This window comes from Corapipo altera, unplaced genomic scaffold, assembly GCF_003945725.1.
Source record: "Corapipo altera isolate COAL_440 unplaced genomic scaffold, ASM394572v1 57, whole genome shotgun sequence".
Lineage (NCBI taxonomy): Eukaryota > Metazoa > Chordata > Aves > Passeriformes > Pipridae > Corapipo > Corapipo altera.
In genome coordinates this window covers 8,578,398-8,595,097 of record NW_020884905.1, presented here as the reverse complement: position 1 = coordinate 8,595,097, position 16,700 = coordinate 8,578,398, and the positions used below count along the sequence as shown (strand labels likewise).

General features: G+C 39.8%; 1 protein-coding gene across 5 annotated transcripts in view; it reads left to right on the top strand.

Moving 5' to 3' along the window:
- PATJ (PATJ, crumbs cell polarity complex component) overlaps nucleotides 1-16,700 on the top strand; it is a 143,516-nt gene that overhangs the window by 104,172 nt on the left and 22,644 nt on the right. For all 5 annotated transcript variants that reach the window (XM_027651662.1, XM_027651661.1, XM_027651660.1 and 2 more), the window contains exons 31-34: nucleotides 736-828; nucleotides 5,065-5,136; nucleotides 5,444-5,561; nucleotides 6,176-6,309. In XM_027651662.1, the coding sequence (XP_027507463.1) occupies nucleotides 736-828; nucleotides 5,065-5,136; nucleotides 5,444-5,561; nucleotides 6,176-6,309 (417 nt within the window). The remainder of the gene's footprint in view (nucleotides 1-735; nucleotides 829-5,064; nucleotides 5,137-5,443; nucleotides 5,562-6,175; nucleotides 6,310-16,700) is intronic.

Below are 16,700 nucleotides of genomic sequence, written 5' to 3'. Positions count from 1 at the left end.
GTAGCTTGTCAGATCACATTAAATAGCCTGGCTGGTGTAATGGATTATCAGGGTGCCATAGTTACCATCTATTATTGTGTTAGTTTCCTTCGTCTTATCTCTTTATCTTCATCTGATCTCTTTATATTCATCTTATGCACTTCAGTGTAAAATGTCTAATGAAAATTCAGAAATAATTTTGTTTCTATGACTGAAGGTATTGAAAAATTATTTTTTGCAGATAGTTCATTTTACTTTACAAGAGCTAACAGCTCCAAATTTGGATCAATTATTTTAAAATTAAGTAAATCAAAATAATAGATAAAAATCTTTTCAAGTTCGGGACCTGGTTGGTTTAAAAAAGGGAATGAAAATCAACATGTTAAATTTTGCATGTAACTGAATTAGTGATACTTTAGACTAGGCTGGTTTAGGTGGGATATTGGGAAAAAATGGAGGGTGGTGAGGCTCTGACTCAGGTTGCCCAGAGAAACTGTGGCTGGCCCATCCCTGAAAGTGTCCAAGGCCAAGTTGAACGGGCCTTTGAGCAACCTGGGATGGTGGAAGATGTCTCTGCCCATGGCAGGGGATGGAACAGGATGATCTTCCAACCCAAGCCATTCCATGATTCTACCTGCCTGTTCAGACTGTGTGAAGTAAACTAGGCTTCCTGTTATGTGCTGAGTATGAAACAGAGATCTCGAGGAGGCCTCTTCGTACATCTGTTTAAAAACTGTTGTCAATCCTTTCCCCCAGGATCATGGTGGCACTGAACCTGCAAGCGGTGAAGAAGACCCGAGTTTGGAAGTTGTCATGAAAAGTTTGACTGATGAGGAATCCAACAAAGCTGTAAGAGACTTAAAACAACATTTAATCATTTATTAGAGCTTAGGAAATGGCTCACTGGCTTGATTGCTTTTCTCTGCTTTTTTATTGGAGTATTGCAGGACTTATGTCAAAAAATACCCAGTATATGTAAAAGCAAGTTCTCAGCTTTATATGCACAGACTGTTTTCATGAACTAAGCAGTCAGTATAATTTGTTAAAATATCAAGATAAGAGTTTTCATGTAGCCTTTTGGCCCTCTCTTGGATTCTTAGTGAGTGAAGGCATTGAGTTTCCACTCCTGCCATCCATGTGTGACAAACTTCAGAAAAACTCTGGTTTGTAAATCGTATTCTTATTTATATTCATAGCTTCATAAATTCTAAGGCCAAAATGTCTATTATCATAATCTAGTCTTGCCTCCTGAATAACACAGCTATAGAGTTACTCTCAGCAATTTCTGCATTAAGCTCATAACTTGTGGTTTAATATGGGTCTGTCAGTGTGCACTGTAATAAATACTCAACTTCTCATTGATACAGATGGAGCTTTTTGTTGTTTAATAAGTCAGGGTTGTGCATTATCAGAAATCTGAAAGTCCTTCAGGGTGCAACTCTAATCTCTTTTTTTTTGGACTCTATGTTAAATAAAGTTTAAAATGGAAAACTACTAAACATAACTAACCTAGAGGTGCCTAAAATTTGCTGAGGCAGATTTTTTGCCCTTCTCCTGTTTCAAGGAGTGCATTGGCTGGGACTTGCTGTGCCTGCACAGTCTGTATGTGTCCTCAGCTAAGAAAACCTGACATTTTTGGATGGTTTTTCTCTTACGTGTTTTTTTCCTGCCCCATCATGTCTTTTGCAAAGAGTGTCCTGGGTTTTGCAAATATAAATTGAATATACATAATGTTCTGTAGCTAGTAAGTAATTAATGAGTCTGTGAACTCCAAGAGTTAGAAAGTGTTATGTGCTATTCAGTCATCAGAATTAATCACCATGGATTGATTTATGTTCCTAATGGATTACAAAGAAGTTGAATTATTGCTATTTGGTAGCTTTGTGCACAGTCCTTTGATAGACTGGAATATAAATGAATCAGAGTTTTATTGTATGTATTTACAGGTGTTATTCACCTGATTTTATTAGTGTTCTTGCTCAACTTGGCAAGAAACTTTAGAGAAATTACAAGGTAATATGAGAAATTGCTCAAAGACCGAAGTGGATAAAAATATATAAAATCTCTTATACAAAAATGAACTCTTCATATAAGCTATTGTGCTGTGCAGCTTTTTGAATAATATTAGAGGAGATGTGAATTTAATGGGGAAAAAAATTGCAACAATCCCAGAGAGGTGTGGAGGGAAGATACCTCTGGAACAACAGGAAACCCAGTATATATTGGCAGCTTCTTTTCAGACTTGAAGCAAGAAGGAAGGGAACTGTGAAGCCAAAAGGTAGGAGTTGAAAAGTTAAAAAAAAAAAAAAAAAAAGATGAAGAGTTGTCCAAAATAGAGCAGTGGCATTAACGTAAGAGAAGACAAAGGCCTTCATTCAGTGGATATTTGCTTAGAGGTGGCTCGCTGATTTCTCCATTAAATAAACACTATTGAAAAGTTTAGGGCTAGGAGGTGGATTTAGAAAAGTATTGGAATGTCTATAGATCCAACTGCTTGTTCCATAACACCTTCAGTTGGACCAAACCTTGGTTTAGGAGTATAAATGGATGAAAAATAGTGGCAAAAGGCAGTTTCATAATTTCAGTTTTCTTTCCATCAGGATTTTAAAACTACATGGCAAATATTTCTGAGTGTATCTTAACTTCGGTAATACTGATGGTTGTGATTGTTCCCTTCTGACCAGAAGGAAGTGGGTTTGTAGTCACACTGGGATTAAGACTCTGACACAGCAGATCAGCACAAGAAAGCTCAGTATTTTGGGGAAAAGAGATTTCTCTTGCAGTCTTTAGTGACTATGGAGGCAAAAGAAAACCCAGTGCCTTGTTTTTCAGAGCATGATGGTTGCTACTAGAGCCTCAGTGCTACTTCACCGTTGTTGAATTTCTCAGTCATGTGTCAGGAGAAATCAGGAATGTAAAAGTCAACAAGTAAGATCAAGTTCACTGAGTAAATAAAAAGTATGTGCTTATCGGCAGAGATCTTCCACAAGTATGTACAGCTCAAAGCATGAGCAGGATGTCTCACCAAGTGACAGCTGTAATAAAAGGAAAACTAAAAAAATTCGCATCGTTCTTCATTCATCTGTTGCTGATAAATTTGTCAGTCTCTCCCAACATACTCTTTGTTGTCACTTCATCACTTTAAAAGCTATAAAGTTCTATAATGGACATCATTGTAGACTTGGATGATAAGAAGGGGGAAGGAAAACAACTTTACTTCTGAAGTGGAGCCAGTGAAAGTGTTAGGCAAAGTCTGAGTGTTTATTAGCTGAGGTTTGAGGTGGCCTGAGAGAAGGTTGTGGGTTTCTGAGGACTGGAGCAATCTTGCTTTCCACGAAGTGTTGTTGGAAGAGAATTGATATAAGGGGACTTCGAGATGTTCTGGAAAGTTTTAATTCAACAAAGGTAAAAATGGTATGTGAGAATGGATTCATTTTCCTTTAAAGGTTTGAACTTGGAAAAATAATGTGCCTTTACCACAAACAGAAAACACAATCTTGAAACATTGGCAAAGAGGAGGAGCTTTGTGAAGATGCTTTTGGATGGATTTGAGTGGTTTAAATTAGATTAAATCAGTCGGTTGCAGGCTTATGACAAATCCTGAGTGTCCAATTTGGTGCTTATTTTATTCAGGTACCTCTAGCACAGTCTTAGTTAAAAGATTAGAGAGATGTGAAGATGATGCTTGGTGTTTACTTGGTGTTCAAGATGAAGTTTCAGATTTCAGTCACATATCACAATGAAAAAGGGAAGTATGAAATAATTTTTCATTGCTCACTAAAACAATCTCTCAGAAAATGACAAAGCAGTCTTCCCATTTCTCCCCTGACACCTCTGATAATACAATGAGATCACCACTTTATCTTTTTTCCCATTATCCATTTGGATAATTGTTAGAGTTGTAGAACTACAACTTGGAGAAAAATGCAGGGGAAAAAAAAGATCCTGTGGGACTTGGCATCATTTAACATAATAAAACTTTAGCAAACAAGGCCAGTATTTTCAAGCTTGGTTACCTAAAATTTGATTTTTATTTTTTAATTTTTTTTTTTTTTTTTGTGTATGAATTGTCATCTTAATTAGAAATTCTTTTGAGATGCAGAATATCTCTGTTGTCTTTTGAAGCTGGTACTCAGCTTTTCTGCAAACAGGGCTGTTTATCAGGATTTTTGACATGGGGTAAGATAACTGATACTGGAATCAAAGTGACCCCGGTTTGGCTATGAGCTAAGGAGGGAGAGCACTGTAACTGTCTGGAAGCAGCTGCAGAAGTAGGAGATAAAAAAATATATTTTAGTGGTTTGCAAGGGTTCAAAAAGGAATAAGGCTACAAGTGGAGCCTGTGATTGAAATACCATTGTTGCAGATCTTTATAATGAGGCTGGAGGATGCATTTTAAGCAGTTATTTTATCTAAGAGTGCCAAAAAGGGAGGGGGAGGAGGAGAGACCAGATGACTTTGAGCCCTGTTCTGCTGTGGGCACTGAGGGGAATTGCTGTCCTGGTCATTCCAGAGGACACACTTCCTTCTTCTATAGAGCTTCATGTTGCTCTGGAGCAATATAGAGCATATGTGATAATCTCCTCTCTGAAAGTCCCTCCCTTACGTTATATGGCTTCAAAACTGTGGGGTGTGTTTTTAATAATTCCTGTGTTCACACTGGATTTTTCTCTTCTCATTTTGGATTTCAGCTTTGTTTGGTGCTGCAAATGGACTTACACAAAGAAATTATAGAATCTTAGAACCCAACTCAAATTCTAGGTTTGCCATGGGCAGGGACACCTTCCACTAGACCAGGCTGCTCCAAGCCCCATCCAACCTGGCCTTGGACACTTCCAGGGATGGGACAGCCACAGCTTCTCTGGGCAACCTGGGCCAGGGCCTCACTACCCTCACAGGGAGGAATTCCTTCCCAATATCCCATCTAACCCTGTCCTCTAACACTGGGAAGCCATTCCCTCTTGTCCTGTCCCTCCAAAATATCATTGCGTTAGCGCAGAATCATCATTTTGAGTTTTGGAGGATATTTTATTTAAACTAAAGAGACATTTTCAATGCACCTAACTTTCTTTTTTTCTTTTTTAGGATGTGAAACATAAAGCTGAGAAACCAGTGGTGACAGATCAGCAGGAAACAGAGGAGCAGCTCCCAGAAAATGTACGGGTGTTTAGGAAAATATCTCTGTGTTTATGTTAACCAGAAAGGGAGGGTTCTGAGGGCTTCATCTAGTTGAAGAGTGAGTGATTTATGAGGGGAAGGGGCTAACTGGGGAGACATTAAAATAATTTTATTGGTGGAAACTTGAAAAATTACTTCTTTTTAAGTATGTGGAAATTGCTTATTTTCCTTCTATTAAGTTTGAGGATTTAGTAAGGTATGATAATGAACAGCTAATGATAATATCAACTTAATGTGCTATTCTATGACTGATAACTGATCTCTCTTGCTTCTGCTTTGCTTTTAGGACCTCAACCAGATCAAACAATCCAAATCTTCAACAAAAGTGCCACTCAGCTTACAGGAGATACCCCTGGAGCCAGCACCTACTTACCTTTCTCCAGAGGCAGAAGTCACCAACCGTAGTATGAACCAGTTCTTTTTTTCACAATATAGCGTATTTTTAATACCTTAACCCAGGATGGATGTTTCCATTTTGTTTTCCAGATAACTTTTACTGAGATTTTTTTTTTCTTTGAACATCCAATGACCTATTTTTTTATAGTGTTTGTATTTTTCTCTCATTTTACAATTTTTCAGAACTTGAAGGTGTCTTTGCTTGTTTTTCTTGAAGGTGTCTTTGCTTGTTTTTCTTGACTTCTATGTACAAAGGTCTTGTTCCTGTTTTTGAGTAAAATACAAGTCAAGACAGTTTGGGAAATTTGTCTGTTTCATGATGCTGGAGTATGTACTTATCTGTCCTGAAGTGATCGGGACCCCTTGCCATCATGATCTGAATTGTCTAGGTTTTAACTGAATTAGATGTGCTCCCAGACATTTCCTCTGAACATTTACTTCCAGAACTCGAGTTGTTCTGATTTAAAGAATTCAGAGGTGACTCAGAATAGTCCTCTAGTTCAGTTGTTTAAAATTAATAGGAAAATATGAGCTTATTAGTTGTTGTTGTACAATTCCTTTGGAGGTTTTAATTTTCTTATTGTATAGTGTGACTTATTTTTTTACTTTTTTATGGTCTTAGGTGTCTTTCCGCCTCCACTGCCTGTGGATCCAGCAACATGTCCCATAGTTCCAGGGCAAGAGATGACTATAGAGATATCTAAGGGTCGGTCAGGCCTGGGACTCAGCATCGTTGGGGGGAAAGACACTCCACTGGTGAGTTTCTATTAATCTAGTATTTGCTGTCCTTTTTAAAGAATAGCAGGCAAAGACAAAGAAAACGTGGAAAATAATAATGCCCTTAATGTCTAATTGCTGTGATGAGTTGTTCAGGACAGGGAGGACAAGCCAACAACTCCAGTCTCCAATAATAATTGATAGTTTTGCCGTGTATCAGATCAGTTGCTGTTCCTGTTTAAATTGAAAGGTTTCAGTAATGCTTTCTGCTATGGTCAGAGGTTACAAGTGTGTATTCTTTTATTTAACCATTGTGAATTAAGAGTTGCAAGCAGGTAAGTTACCAGAATGGTTGGACTAGAAATAAATCTTGTAGAGGCAGAGCTGCTTCAGCAAGGTTAACACCTCTGTCTGGAGAGCAGAAATGCTTAGTAGCTGTTTAAATAAACTGTGATTTATCTGCTTGACAGCAAAGCCCTTGCTGAACAGAGGTAAACCAAAGGTAATCTTTTATTGTTTTCTGTGTCTTTTGGCTTAATCTGCCTCTTGGATATTCTATTTATTAAACAAATATCTTCAGATGAATTAAAACATCAATTCAGGTGTAAGCTCAACAAGTTGGTTGCTAAACCCTTCTCTGCCTCTGCTCTTACTGTTTCCTCTCCCTTTTCCATTTAAGAGATGTTATGCTACAGTGTAAAAAAATGCCAGATTCGGTTTTTTGAATGTCAAATTCAGTTCTTTCAGTAAACAATTCTGCTGCAGAGGTGTCTTTACTGGATTCTCCTGAATCCCCTGCCACAGAGACACTTCAGGCAGTGGAGCTGCTCTGGTACATGCAGTTGGTCCCTGAAATATCATAGTGGGGCGTCATTATGCCATGAAGTGCAGTGAATGTCAGCAGGTACAGATAATTTCAATGTAGCAGTCCTCTTCCAAGAGACCAAGAAAAAAAGAAGATAAACAGTTCAAAGGAAAAAAAGAAAAGAAATTGAAAGGAAAAAGATCGTTTTGTTTTACAAAGTGTAGGCTGTACCTTTTACTGCATTAAAACTGAAATTGGAAAAAGTTCAGCTTTTGGTCCCATTTATCCCAGTCTCCAATTATGCAGAGTTAGGTTGAATTGTTGTGTTTCTCATAGAGATGGAAATGAGTTATGTTGAAGGCTTAAATCAGCCTGTATGGTTTTCACTCTCTCCATCCACACACAGTTTTGTCCCAGTCCCTTTTTTGTCAAGCTCCTTAGTGTTGAGTAAATTCAAATAAGTTGCTCAGTGCTAGTCATCTCCCTGATTTTTCATTTAACTGGAATTTGGAAATAATGCGTGGCAGTCTGTCAGACACAATATGGTGCTTGTCTTTCATGAGATTTTAATATAAATAAATGAAAATTGTAAATAACTGCTTTCCAGAGCAGATGAGAAAAATGCAAAGGATTTTATTCTTTAAATTGAGTAAATGGTTTTCGTTAAGTGTTATACTTTCATTAGTTCATTCATTAAAGTGTCCTCGTAGGAATTGATTTTAAAAATCTATGCACTTGAGTGCCATAACTAAACCTATGAAGGAAGGGAGGTCCAAATTCCCACTTTTCTGATCCTCGACTTACAGGACTTACCAAAATGAGTCCCTGTTTCTTTTTGTATTTCTGAATTTGCTCATTCAAAGGCAAGAAATGGTGTTTCATAAGGAACAATTTGCTTTTGGGAAACCACATTCAAATCTGACCATTTGCCATATGCAGAGACCCTCTCTGGGATTCTCCATAACTTGCTCATGCAAAATGGTCTGTGCAAACCTTTCTCCTCAGGGCAGGCACTCAGGGTTGTGTCTTTAATGAGATCCCAGAATCCTAGAATAGTTTGGGTTGGAAGGGACCTTCAAGATCATCCAGTTCCAACCCCCTGCCATGGGCAGGGAACCTCCCATTGCACTGCTTTGTGCTTCTGATCTCCCCCAAATTACTTCTCTACCTTTCCTTTTCTACCATGAAGTCAGAAAACCTTTTGTAAAGAGTTGAAGTTCACATGATATAACAGAGAGTAAAAGCAAATATTCCTCAGGGCTATAGGGAAGTTTCTGTCTTGCTGAGTTTCATGGTTTAGAGAGGAAATGTAACAAAATAGGTACATGGAATTGAGTGATGTATTTGTCTTGCTCTCTGTCATTTGTTTTTAACTCAGTTATGTAGATGGACATCTTTTGTAGTTTAAAAAAAGGCAGTGCAGAGAGATAAGAATGAAGCTATAATTGGCTTCAGCAGTTTGGTGTTCAGTTTTTTAGCTATTTTTGAATTATCAGATCAAAGTTAGAAGGAATGGGAATGGCACCATTTATAGTCCATCTCTGCAGGCAGGAAGCAGGAATGTCTTTGGTACTTTTGTAGTTCTAATAGATGACACATACAGAGATGAGATGCCCTGATGGGTCCATGGAAAAATGCTCCATCCAGGAAGGGAAAAGTCTTGGCAGAATAGGGAGCAGGAGCAGTGTCTGTGCTGCACAGCTGCAGGAGCTTTTTCTTTTACCTTTTCTTTTTCCTCTGAGAAAACAAGACATGAACATCCGCTTCTTCCTTCTTTTTCTACTGAGTTCTCTTTATTTTGTGCCTGCACAGCTGTGTAAGTGCCTACAAAACCATGAAGGATACGAACCCCAGTTGCTAGGATCTCAGAAGTAACTTATCAATATGGGGGAAACCAGGAATGCTGCTTCTCAGAATTTGTCAAATCTAAAGTGGACATACCAAGAGTATAGATGTATTAAAATGCACTTGATCTAAAAACACTGAGTGCTGGTACTGAACAGCCGCTCACATGGGATGGGAAAGCTCTCTCAGAATATTTTATGTCTTTCTTTAGCACAAGATGCACATGCCCAGCTTTTGGAATAATAAATCTGGCAGCTGGGGACAGACTGCTTCAAAATGAAATATAGAGAACAACTTTTAAGGCATAACCTCAGGAATCTCATCAGGAATCACCAAGTAGAGGCTTGAAAAATACAGGCTGTGAGCAGGGAGGTTAATTTGTTCAGGAGGTTGGAAACTAGTGTCTTAACCCCTGTGAAATGGTTTTTGGTGAGATGTCCATCCCATTAAGCTCAAAACTCTTTCCAGTCACAGGTATTCTAGGCAAGGTCTGGGGTTGTGTGTTTGGGGAGCAGGAGAGCATGAGCTGAAAGGATGTGTGTTTAGAAAAGACACGGGGAAAGGAGGATTGTCCTTGAGAGTTGTCTCCATGTTGTTGATTTTCAGACTGCTATAGCCCTTAGCAGTTCTATTTCATTTTACTCTAAGCATTGATATTTTTTAATATTTTTTTTCTTCACTCTCTTTTATTTCACCTTCCCGCATATCCCTGAGAGAACACAACACATGGCCTCTGCTTTAAAGCAATTGAAGTGCAGAGTGGAGCTGGCTGAAGCACATGGGCTTTCAGTTTGTGAGAAGGTTTTTTTCTTGGTTGTAGTCCAATCAAACTTGTAAAAGTAACCTCAGAGTGGGAATTTAAAATAGAAAAAAAAAAGTGTTTTCGGAAACATCCCAAAATGAGGTTTGAGGCCCTAGTGCTGCTCCTCAGGACACCTCCTGCCCTCTTGTCCCCCCTGAATTGTGTATAAATGCTTGTCAGCCCCACTGCTGCTAATAGAGCCGTAAACCTGACAGGGGTGTCATTGTCACCTGGCAGCTGCTGGTGCTCCCAGGATGCCTGAGCAGCTCCAGCCGTGGTATGCCCAGGATTCATGGCAGCTACAGACCCCTGAGCTGGGCAGGACCCTCATGCCTGGGCCTGGACAAGCTGTGACTCTTAGTTACACGTGGGGTTCAGCTTCAGATTTGCATTCATGGCCAGCTATCCCCAGGCTGCAGAGCCCTGGACCCTGTGAATCTGGGACTAATAACCAGTCCTGTGGGATACAGGATACAGGACTGGCAGCATCAGATAGTCCCGTTGTTCACCATAAATTTAGGAAATATTCCTTAGTTATTCTGCTTTTGATTCGTTGCATTCTGTATAAGGCAGTTCTATATAAGGCAGTTTCAAGGCAAATAATTTAGTTTCATATAACAGGCTTTTTCCTCTGAAACTGTTTTGCCGTAAAGTTTCTATGAGATTTTCATCTTCAGTCCTCAGAGAACAACATGTACAAGGAATTGTTTTAAAAAGGAGTCCTGGTACTCCTCCAAATGGCGTCTGAGATTTACCCAGAGAGGTTGTGGCTGCTCCATCCCTGTAAGTGTTCAAGAACAGATTGGACAGGGCTTGGACCAACCTGGTCTAGTGGAAGGTGTCCCTGCCCATGGTAGGGGGTGCAACAGGGTGGGCTTTAAGGTCCCTTCCAACACAAACCATTCCATGATTCTATGAAATCTGGACCCCATTATCACCCCAGCATGGGTGAATGCTACCATGTCTTGTCCAGTTAACAACTAGCAATGAACCATTTTCTATAAACCAGGATTGTTAATTTACAGGGATTTGATTCTTGGCAGTACATGGAAAAAGCATCTCTCTAAAATACAAACATTTTCTTAGCAGGGTGGGAGCACTCTTTTGCTTCCAGCTGAATAATTTAGTAATGGTCAAGTTGATTACTGGCAGTTATTGGCTCTGTCTTTGCTGCCCGGGTGATTAAAATGCTCAGGAGAGCCAGAGGGATTCAGACTTTTCAAGGCTGGTACAGGGATGTTCCGTCCAGGCGAGGTTAGAGAACCCTGGGAGGGAGAAATATTCAGAGGCTTATCTGGGGCTTGAAATCACAGCTAAATGCTGGACAGGCACCTATGATATAAAAGATTGAAGGGACTGTAACCTGGGGGCTCCCTGGAGGTGAAGTGGGTAGGAAGTGGTCATTGCCTGAACCTTACAAAGAAAAATGTACTTTATCCTGTGTCTTTTTTGTTGAAAACAACATCAAACCTCTTATGCTGGATTTTTTTATACTGGGTTGTCTACTTTGAATTTGGTAAATTTTCTTTTTGTACTTTTGCTTTCAGCTGACTTTATTAGAAAGCATTTTTAAGGCACTTAACAGACTTGAAGGTACTCCACCAGTAAAAGAAAGTGATCCACAAAGGCAGGGAACTGGAACACTTGAGAGTACTCCAGAAAGTAACAGAATATACTTGTGCTCAGCTAACACGAGTTGGTGTGAGAACTGGTAACACTGGAGTTGGGGAGGAAAAAGCTGTTCTAATCATGTGGGGGGTTAGCCCAGAAGGTTTTCTGGCTTGCAGTGGAGCTGTGTGATGGTGGGGATGCAGTTTGACAGAAGAATATTTAGATTCATTCTGTCAGTCCAGGTGAGTCATACCTTGAATAAACCCCATCTGTTAAAGAAGGGCAAGGGAATAATCAAGAAAACTGTGACTTGAAATTGCAGCTGTTCGAGACACGATGTTTGCCCCCGGAGCTGTGAGGGCTAATTACCTTGTGAGGGCTCCACGCTGCCAAGATCAGGTTGTTCCTATACCAAAGCCAAGGCTGAGAGCTCTGTTTTGTGCTATGCTGCAGTCAGTCAGCAGTGGGGACCTGCCTAAATGTGACTTCTGTGTTACTAAACAAGCAGATTCTCCCTTGGTTAAGCTTTTATCCCTCCCTCCCTTCCTCCCTCCCATCTCAGTTTTATTTAGATTCAGGCAAAAATATCTTCATCAGGTATAGACAGCTGATGTCTGAGCGATTCTGTAGACAGTCATCAAATGCAGCTGAGACTGAAACTGTTTGAGTGAAATATGCTTACCTTGTAACTCCAAATGAAAAGGAAGATATTGGCCTCGAGAGGGTTTCAGCAATACATTGGCTATAGATACTGTTGCTGTTAAATCTACCACACAGTGAATGGAACAATAGAATGAAAAATGGGAATAGAAATCTTGAGTTTTTAATTGTGGCTTGGGTATTGTAGAGGAAAAGTTTGCGGTTGGGAGAGGAAAAAAAATGCAATCTCTTCTAAACCAACATTTATAAAGCAGAAGGCAATTTACTGACAGAGTGGTAAATGCAGTTAGCTTGAAATTGTGAGAAATTGCTTTGACTCCTGCTTGGATAATGTTAAAATGAAGTTGGTGGATTCATCATCATTCCAGAAGGACGTTAGCTTACAAGAGCATGAAAAACCCAAACTGCTTTGTACATGAGTTATCACAAAAGGGAATTAGGGCAATAAGTTTTGCAAATCATGTCTTTGATGGGTCTTTGGCAAGGGTTTAGCTGACGGGATGGCTTGCTGGTGTAGCAGTGCCTTGCTTGAAGAAGCTGGTGTCTTCCAGGAATGTAAATCAACCCTAAAATTTAAGCTGACAATATACAAAAGCAGTAGGACCTGTCAGAATGGACTTCAGGAGGATCCTGGCTGCTGCTGGTTGAAACCGCTGGTTTTTGGCTTCCTGTGTCATACACACTCAGGATCTCATGCATTCTTTATAACCTGTGCTATGCACTGTACACTACAAACTTTCCTTTTTTTTAAATTTAATAAAATAATGAGAGTGAGAGAGCTAAGGTTTTAATATGTCGTTCTGTGTTTTATTATTCCCTCTAAAATGAGCGTGTATACTTTTTGAAAAACTTTGGTTTGCTTTGGCATGTGATTCACAGGAACATTGCTCTTTCTATCATTTTGACTTAAGTCATATATTTTTACACTAAACATCTTATTACCTTAGTTTTATTATTTCAGAATCAAAGGAGAGCTTGCAAATGTCTATGACTGCAGAGTGAAGGAATGTTAATGAATAGTGCCATTGAATTTTCAGGTTTTAGCTTTTCTGATCTTAGAGAATATAACTGTAAGCAAAAATATTATGCAAGCTGAATAAAATTTAAATAAATAGGGACCAGATGTAACTATAGGGGCCTATAAAATGTAATACAAATACTATCCGCTTCCTTAAAATAAATCTGTATTTTAGTATGAAAAATTATATTCATATTGATATTGTGGATTAATCTTTTTTATGAAAGTTGGCAAGTGAACATCATCTCTTGCAAGGGCTTGTTCTTAAATGGGAAACAGACCTTTTGTTTTAACCTTGAGTGGAGCAGTTTCTGGGTCTCGTGCAATGTAAAGCATTTTTACATTAACACGGTAATACATTTTTACATTCTACAGCCTGTTTTACTGCAGTAGTGTTTGGCTTAGGATTTTGGGTGCCTGTTAATGGTTTGTGAACACTAGGAATGGCAAAATACTGGAGTGCTAGAAGGAGGGATTATGCAGCACGATGCATTAGATAAACCCTTTTAAGAAGTCAAGTGATTTGCTTGGGCTTGACCTTCAGCTTTCATTGCTGAATCATTATCTTTTAGATTCCATTTAGATCTGCAAATGGAAGATCATAGATCATAACATAACTGTTGTCATTTCTTCTGCCTACAAGTAACCAGCAGCTGGATTTGTTTTAACTACTGAGAGATTCTTGCATGGGGCTAATTCTCCAGCAAAACTCACTGTGCAACCAGTTGATTTCTACTTTATCTGTGAACCAGCCTGTAAAAATGAAATGGCAATTTTACTGCTCCGGACAAAGTATTACAGAAGTTGAAAAGGAAATAACTGATGTTATTGTACTTGCCCAGGGAAAGAGATAAATCTGTAATCCTGAAGTCAGCAAAACCCCTTGCAGTGTTATTATCTTTTATAATGATAATTTAGTATAACATTTGTAGCTATGTAGGAAATTAGTTGGAAATGTGTAATGTTAGCTTAGGAAAACACAACTTATCAACTAAATCAGAAAACGTCTTTTCCCGAGTGTTGTTTTATATGCAGTTCACTTTTTGTCCTCCTCAGGAAAGTGCTCTAATCCATGCAGAAAGCTTCATTCTTTACACCAAATGCATAATTATGGTCAGCGGTAAGATTCATTCTCCTAACTACAGACCAAACTGAGATACAGGCACATAAAATTCGTGTAATTTCAACAGTTTGCCGTACCTGCTTTCTAGCACAACATGAGGGTTCTGAAAAACGGCCTTAAGATGAAGGAGGGTAAGTTTAGATTAGAGAAAGAAATTGTTCCCTGTGAGGGTGCTGAGGCCCTGGCACAGGTTGCCCAGAGAAGCTGTGGCTGCCCCATTCCTGGAAGTGTCCAAGGCCAGGTTGGACAGAGCTTGGAACAACTTGGTCTAGTGGAAGGTGTCCCTGCCCAGGGCAGGGGGTGGAACTGAATGAGCTCTAAGGTCCCTTCCAACCCAAACCAGTCTGGGATTCTATGATAATGTTCCCTCGGTCCAGGACAATGCTCTGGTGGTTGAGGTAGCCTTGTAGCCAGAGAGCAGAGCTGTGGATCTGATTTCTACTCTCTGAACTGTTTTGTGGATAATTTTTGTCTAATGATTGCCATTAAAATGGACATCCTGTAAAACATGGTCTCGGATTTTAAAACAACTCATTTCTTACTGAATACTGACCCAGAGTCATTCTGTACTGATTATGGCACTTAATGTCTAGTGGTTCACCTACCTTCTGTGAAATGCCTTTGATCCTGCCAAAATAATGGCTGGATTATGGACTGAAATAGCACAACAAAGATAAACAAAGCAAAGTTGAGCTCAGTTAAAGCAATAGCTTGTTGTGAATGAGCTTCAGTAGTGCAGGACTGTTCAGTGCTGTGCAAGAAGCCTCTTTACCAAAATCTGGACCTTTTTCCATGTCAAATCTAGCCAACACTGGGTTAGTGGGGCTTTCTCTGTCCAATTCTTTTGACATCACCCCTCTTACATATTGATCCACTTTTATTATATGATAGACCTTCATCAAAATATCCTTGGTACTTAATGTTTGGGCTTCCTTCATGTCTTGTGTCCATTTACTCCCTCACCCTCTATTCCCAGCATTCCCAATAACAGCCTGGGGGCTGATTTTCAGTGACTTTTCAGTTGTAAGCTGCTGGTTGTCCTGCTGAAAAACAGCTGCACAGGAGAAAATCAACGCTAGAGAGACTGGCTCAGAAGCTATAAACTTGCAGAAAATGTGTGAACAGTCCAAGCCAAAAAGCCAGCCAGCTTGTGAGACTTTCTCACCATGGTTTATGCTCCTGCAGGCTTTTAAGGATCACTCAGTCAGTGATTTTCCTGAGTAGGATGCTGACTTTACCACCTTTCTCCCAGAGGCTCAATCAGGGCAATGCTATGTGGTCATTGCCTGGAATCTCTGCCGTACCAGTTCTTGACATTTAAGATACAAAGATTAAGCTGTCAATCTTACTGAATTTAATTCTCAGTGTTAGCATGTCTTTTTGTGCTCTTTGCTGATGGGTGAGTGTGATATTCTTCCCTGACAGGTCTCTGAAGTCAGTATAAATCAAGCAGAAAAAATATCCACAGCTTGGGGGAAGAGTTGAGATCTGATTCCCTGAGAGTTCAGGGCTCTTCCCCTCCTTGGATCAAAGGCAATGCAGTGTAGATCATGCTGTGCTCACTGTACAAGCTGTGGATTGATTCCCAGACTGGGTGCTAATTTCTCTAAGGTTGTCTTGCCCTCACTGTTCCATAGTTAGTCACTCTGCACCAACTTTGTTCTTCAAGGTGTCGACCAGGAGGCTCCATGAACCCTCCCGCTTCCCTGCCTTTGCTTCCATGGCCAAAACCTTGTTTCTCAGCACTGTCACTGCTGGTCCTTCCCTTTGCTCAAGACAACTGTGCAGACACAGTGATATTCTGTTGGTGAGGGGTGTAGTTGTCCCACAGCTCAAATCTGAGCCCTAAAAAATACCCTCTAATATACTGTGTGGCAGGTTTGGTGGGCATTTCTCCTTCTTAACAGATTTGGTGAGCACTGTATCCAAACCAGGCATGTTTTTGCCATGTTTGGAAACTATTCTGTCTTGTAGGTATTTTTTTTTCAGCCATGCAGTGCTGTATCAGTGCATTCAGCTTTTATTTCCTTGGACTGCAGGCCCTTCAGTATAAACATTTTTCAGTCCAGGATGGCAACCTCAGCAGTAGCAGACAAATTCCCTTCAACTCTGTCTTTTCATGGTTGGACAGTCTCAGTTTGCACCTGTGAGTGTGGACTTTGTTTAGCATAAAGAAAAGCTGTTTACATGCCCTGGCTCATGTTCCCCATCCTTCCATCCCATTCAAGAACTGCTCAGCTCTGCATTAATTCCCCATTTGTATAATGCTCCCAGACTGTTCTTAGTCAAAATATACAAAGATTAAAGCTCCAGTTTGTTGAATGGATTTGTAAACTTTATGAACTATGTGCTTTCAGCAGCTGGATGTCTCTTTTTAAACAACTCTGTTCTTGATATGAGAGTGTTTTTGTTTCCCCCTTCTGCAAAAACAGTTTTCATGACTCTGCCAAGCTATAATCTATATGAAACTGGTGGTGAAAGGAGATGGGGAGGGATAGGAGTGAAAATCTGTCCAGAGCCACTATGAATTCAAAATCTCTAGCTGAACATTGACACCACTTTCCCT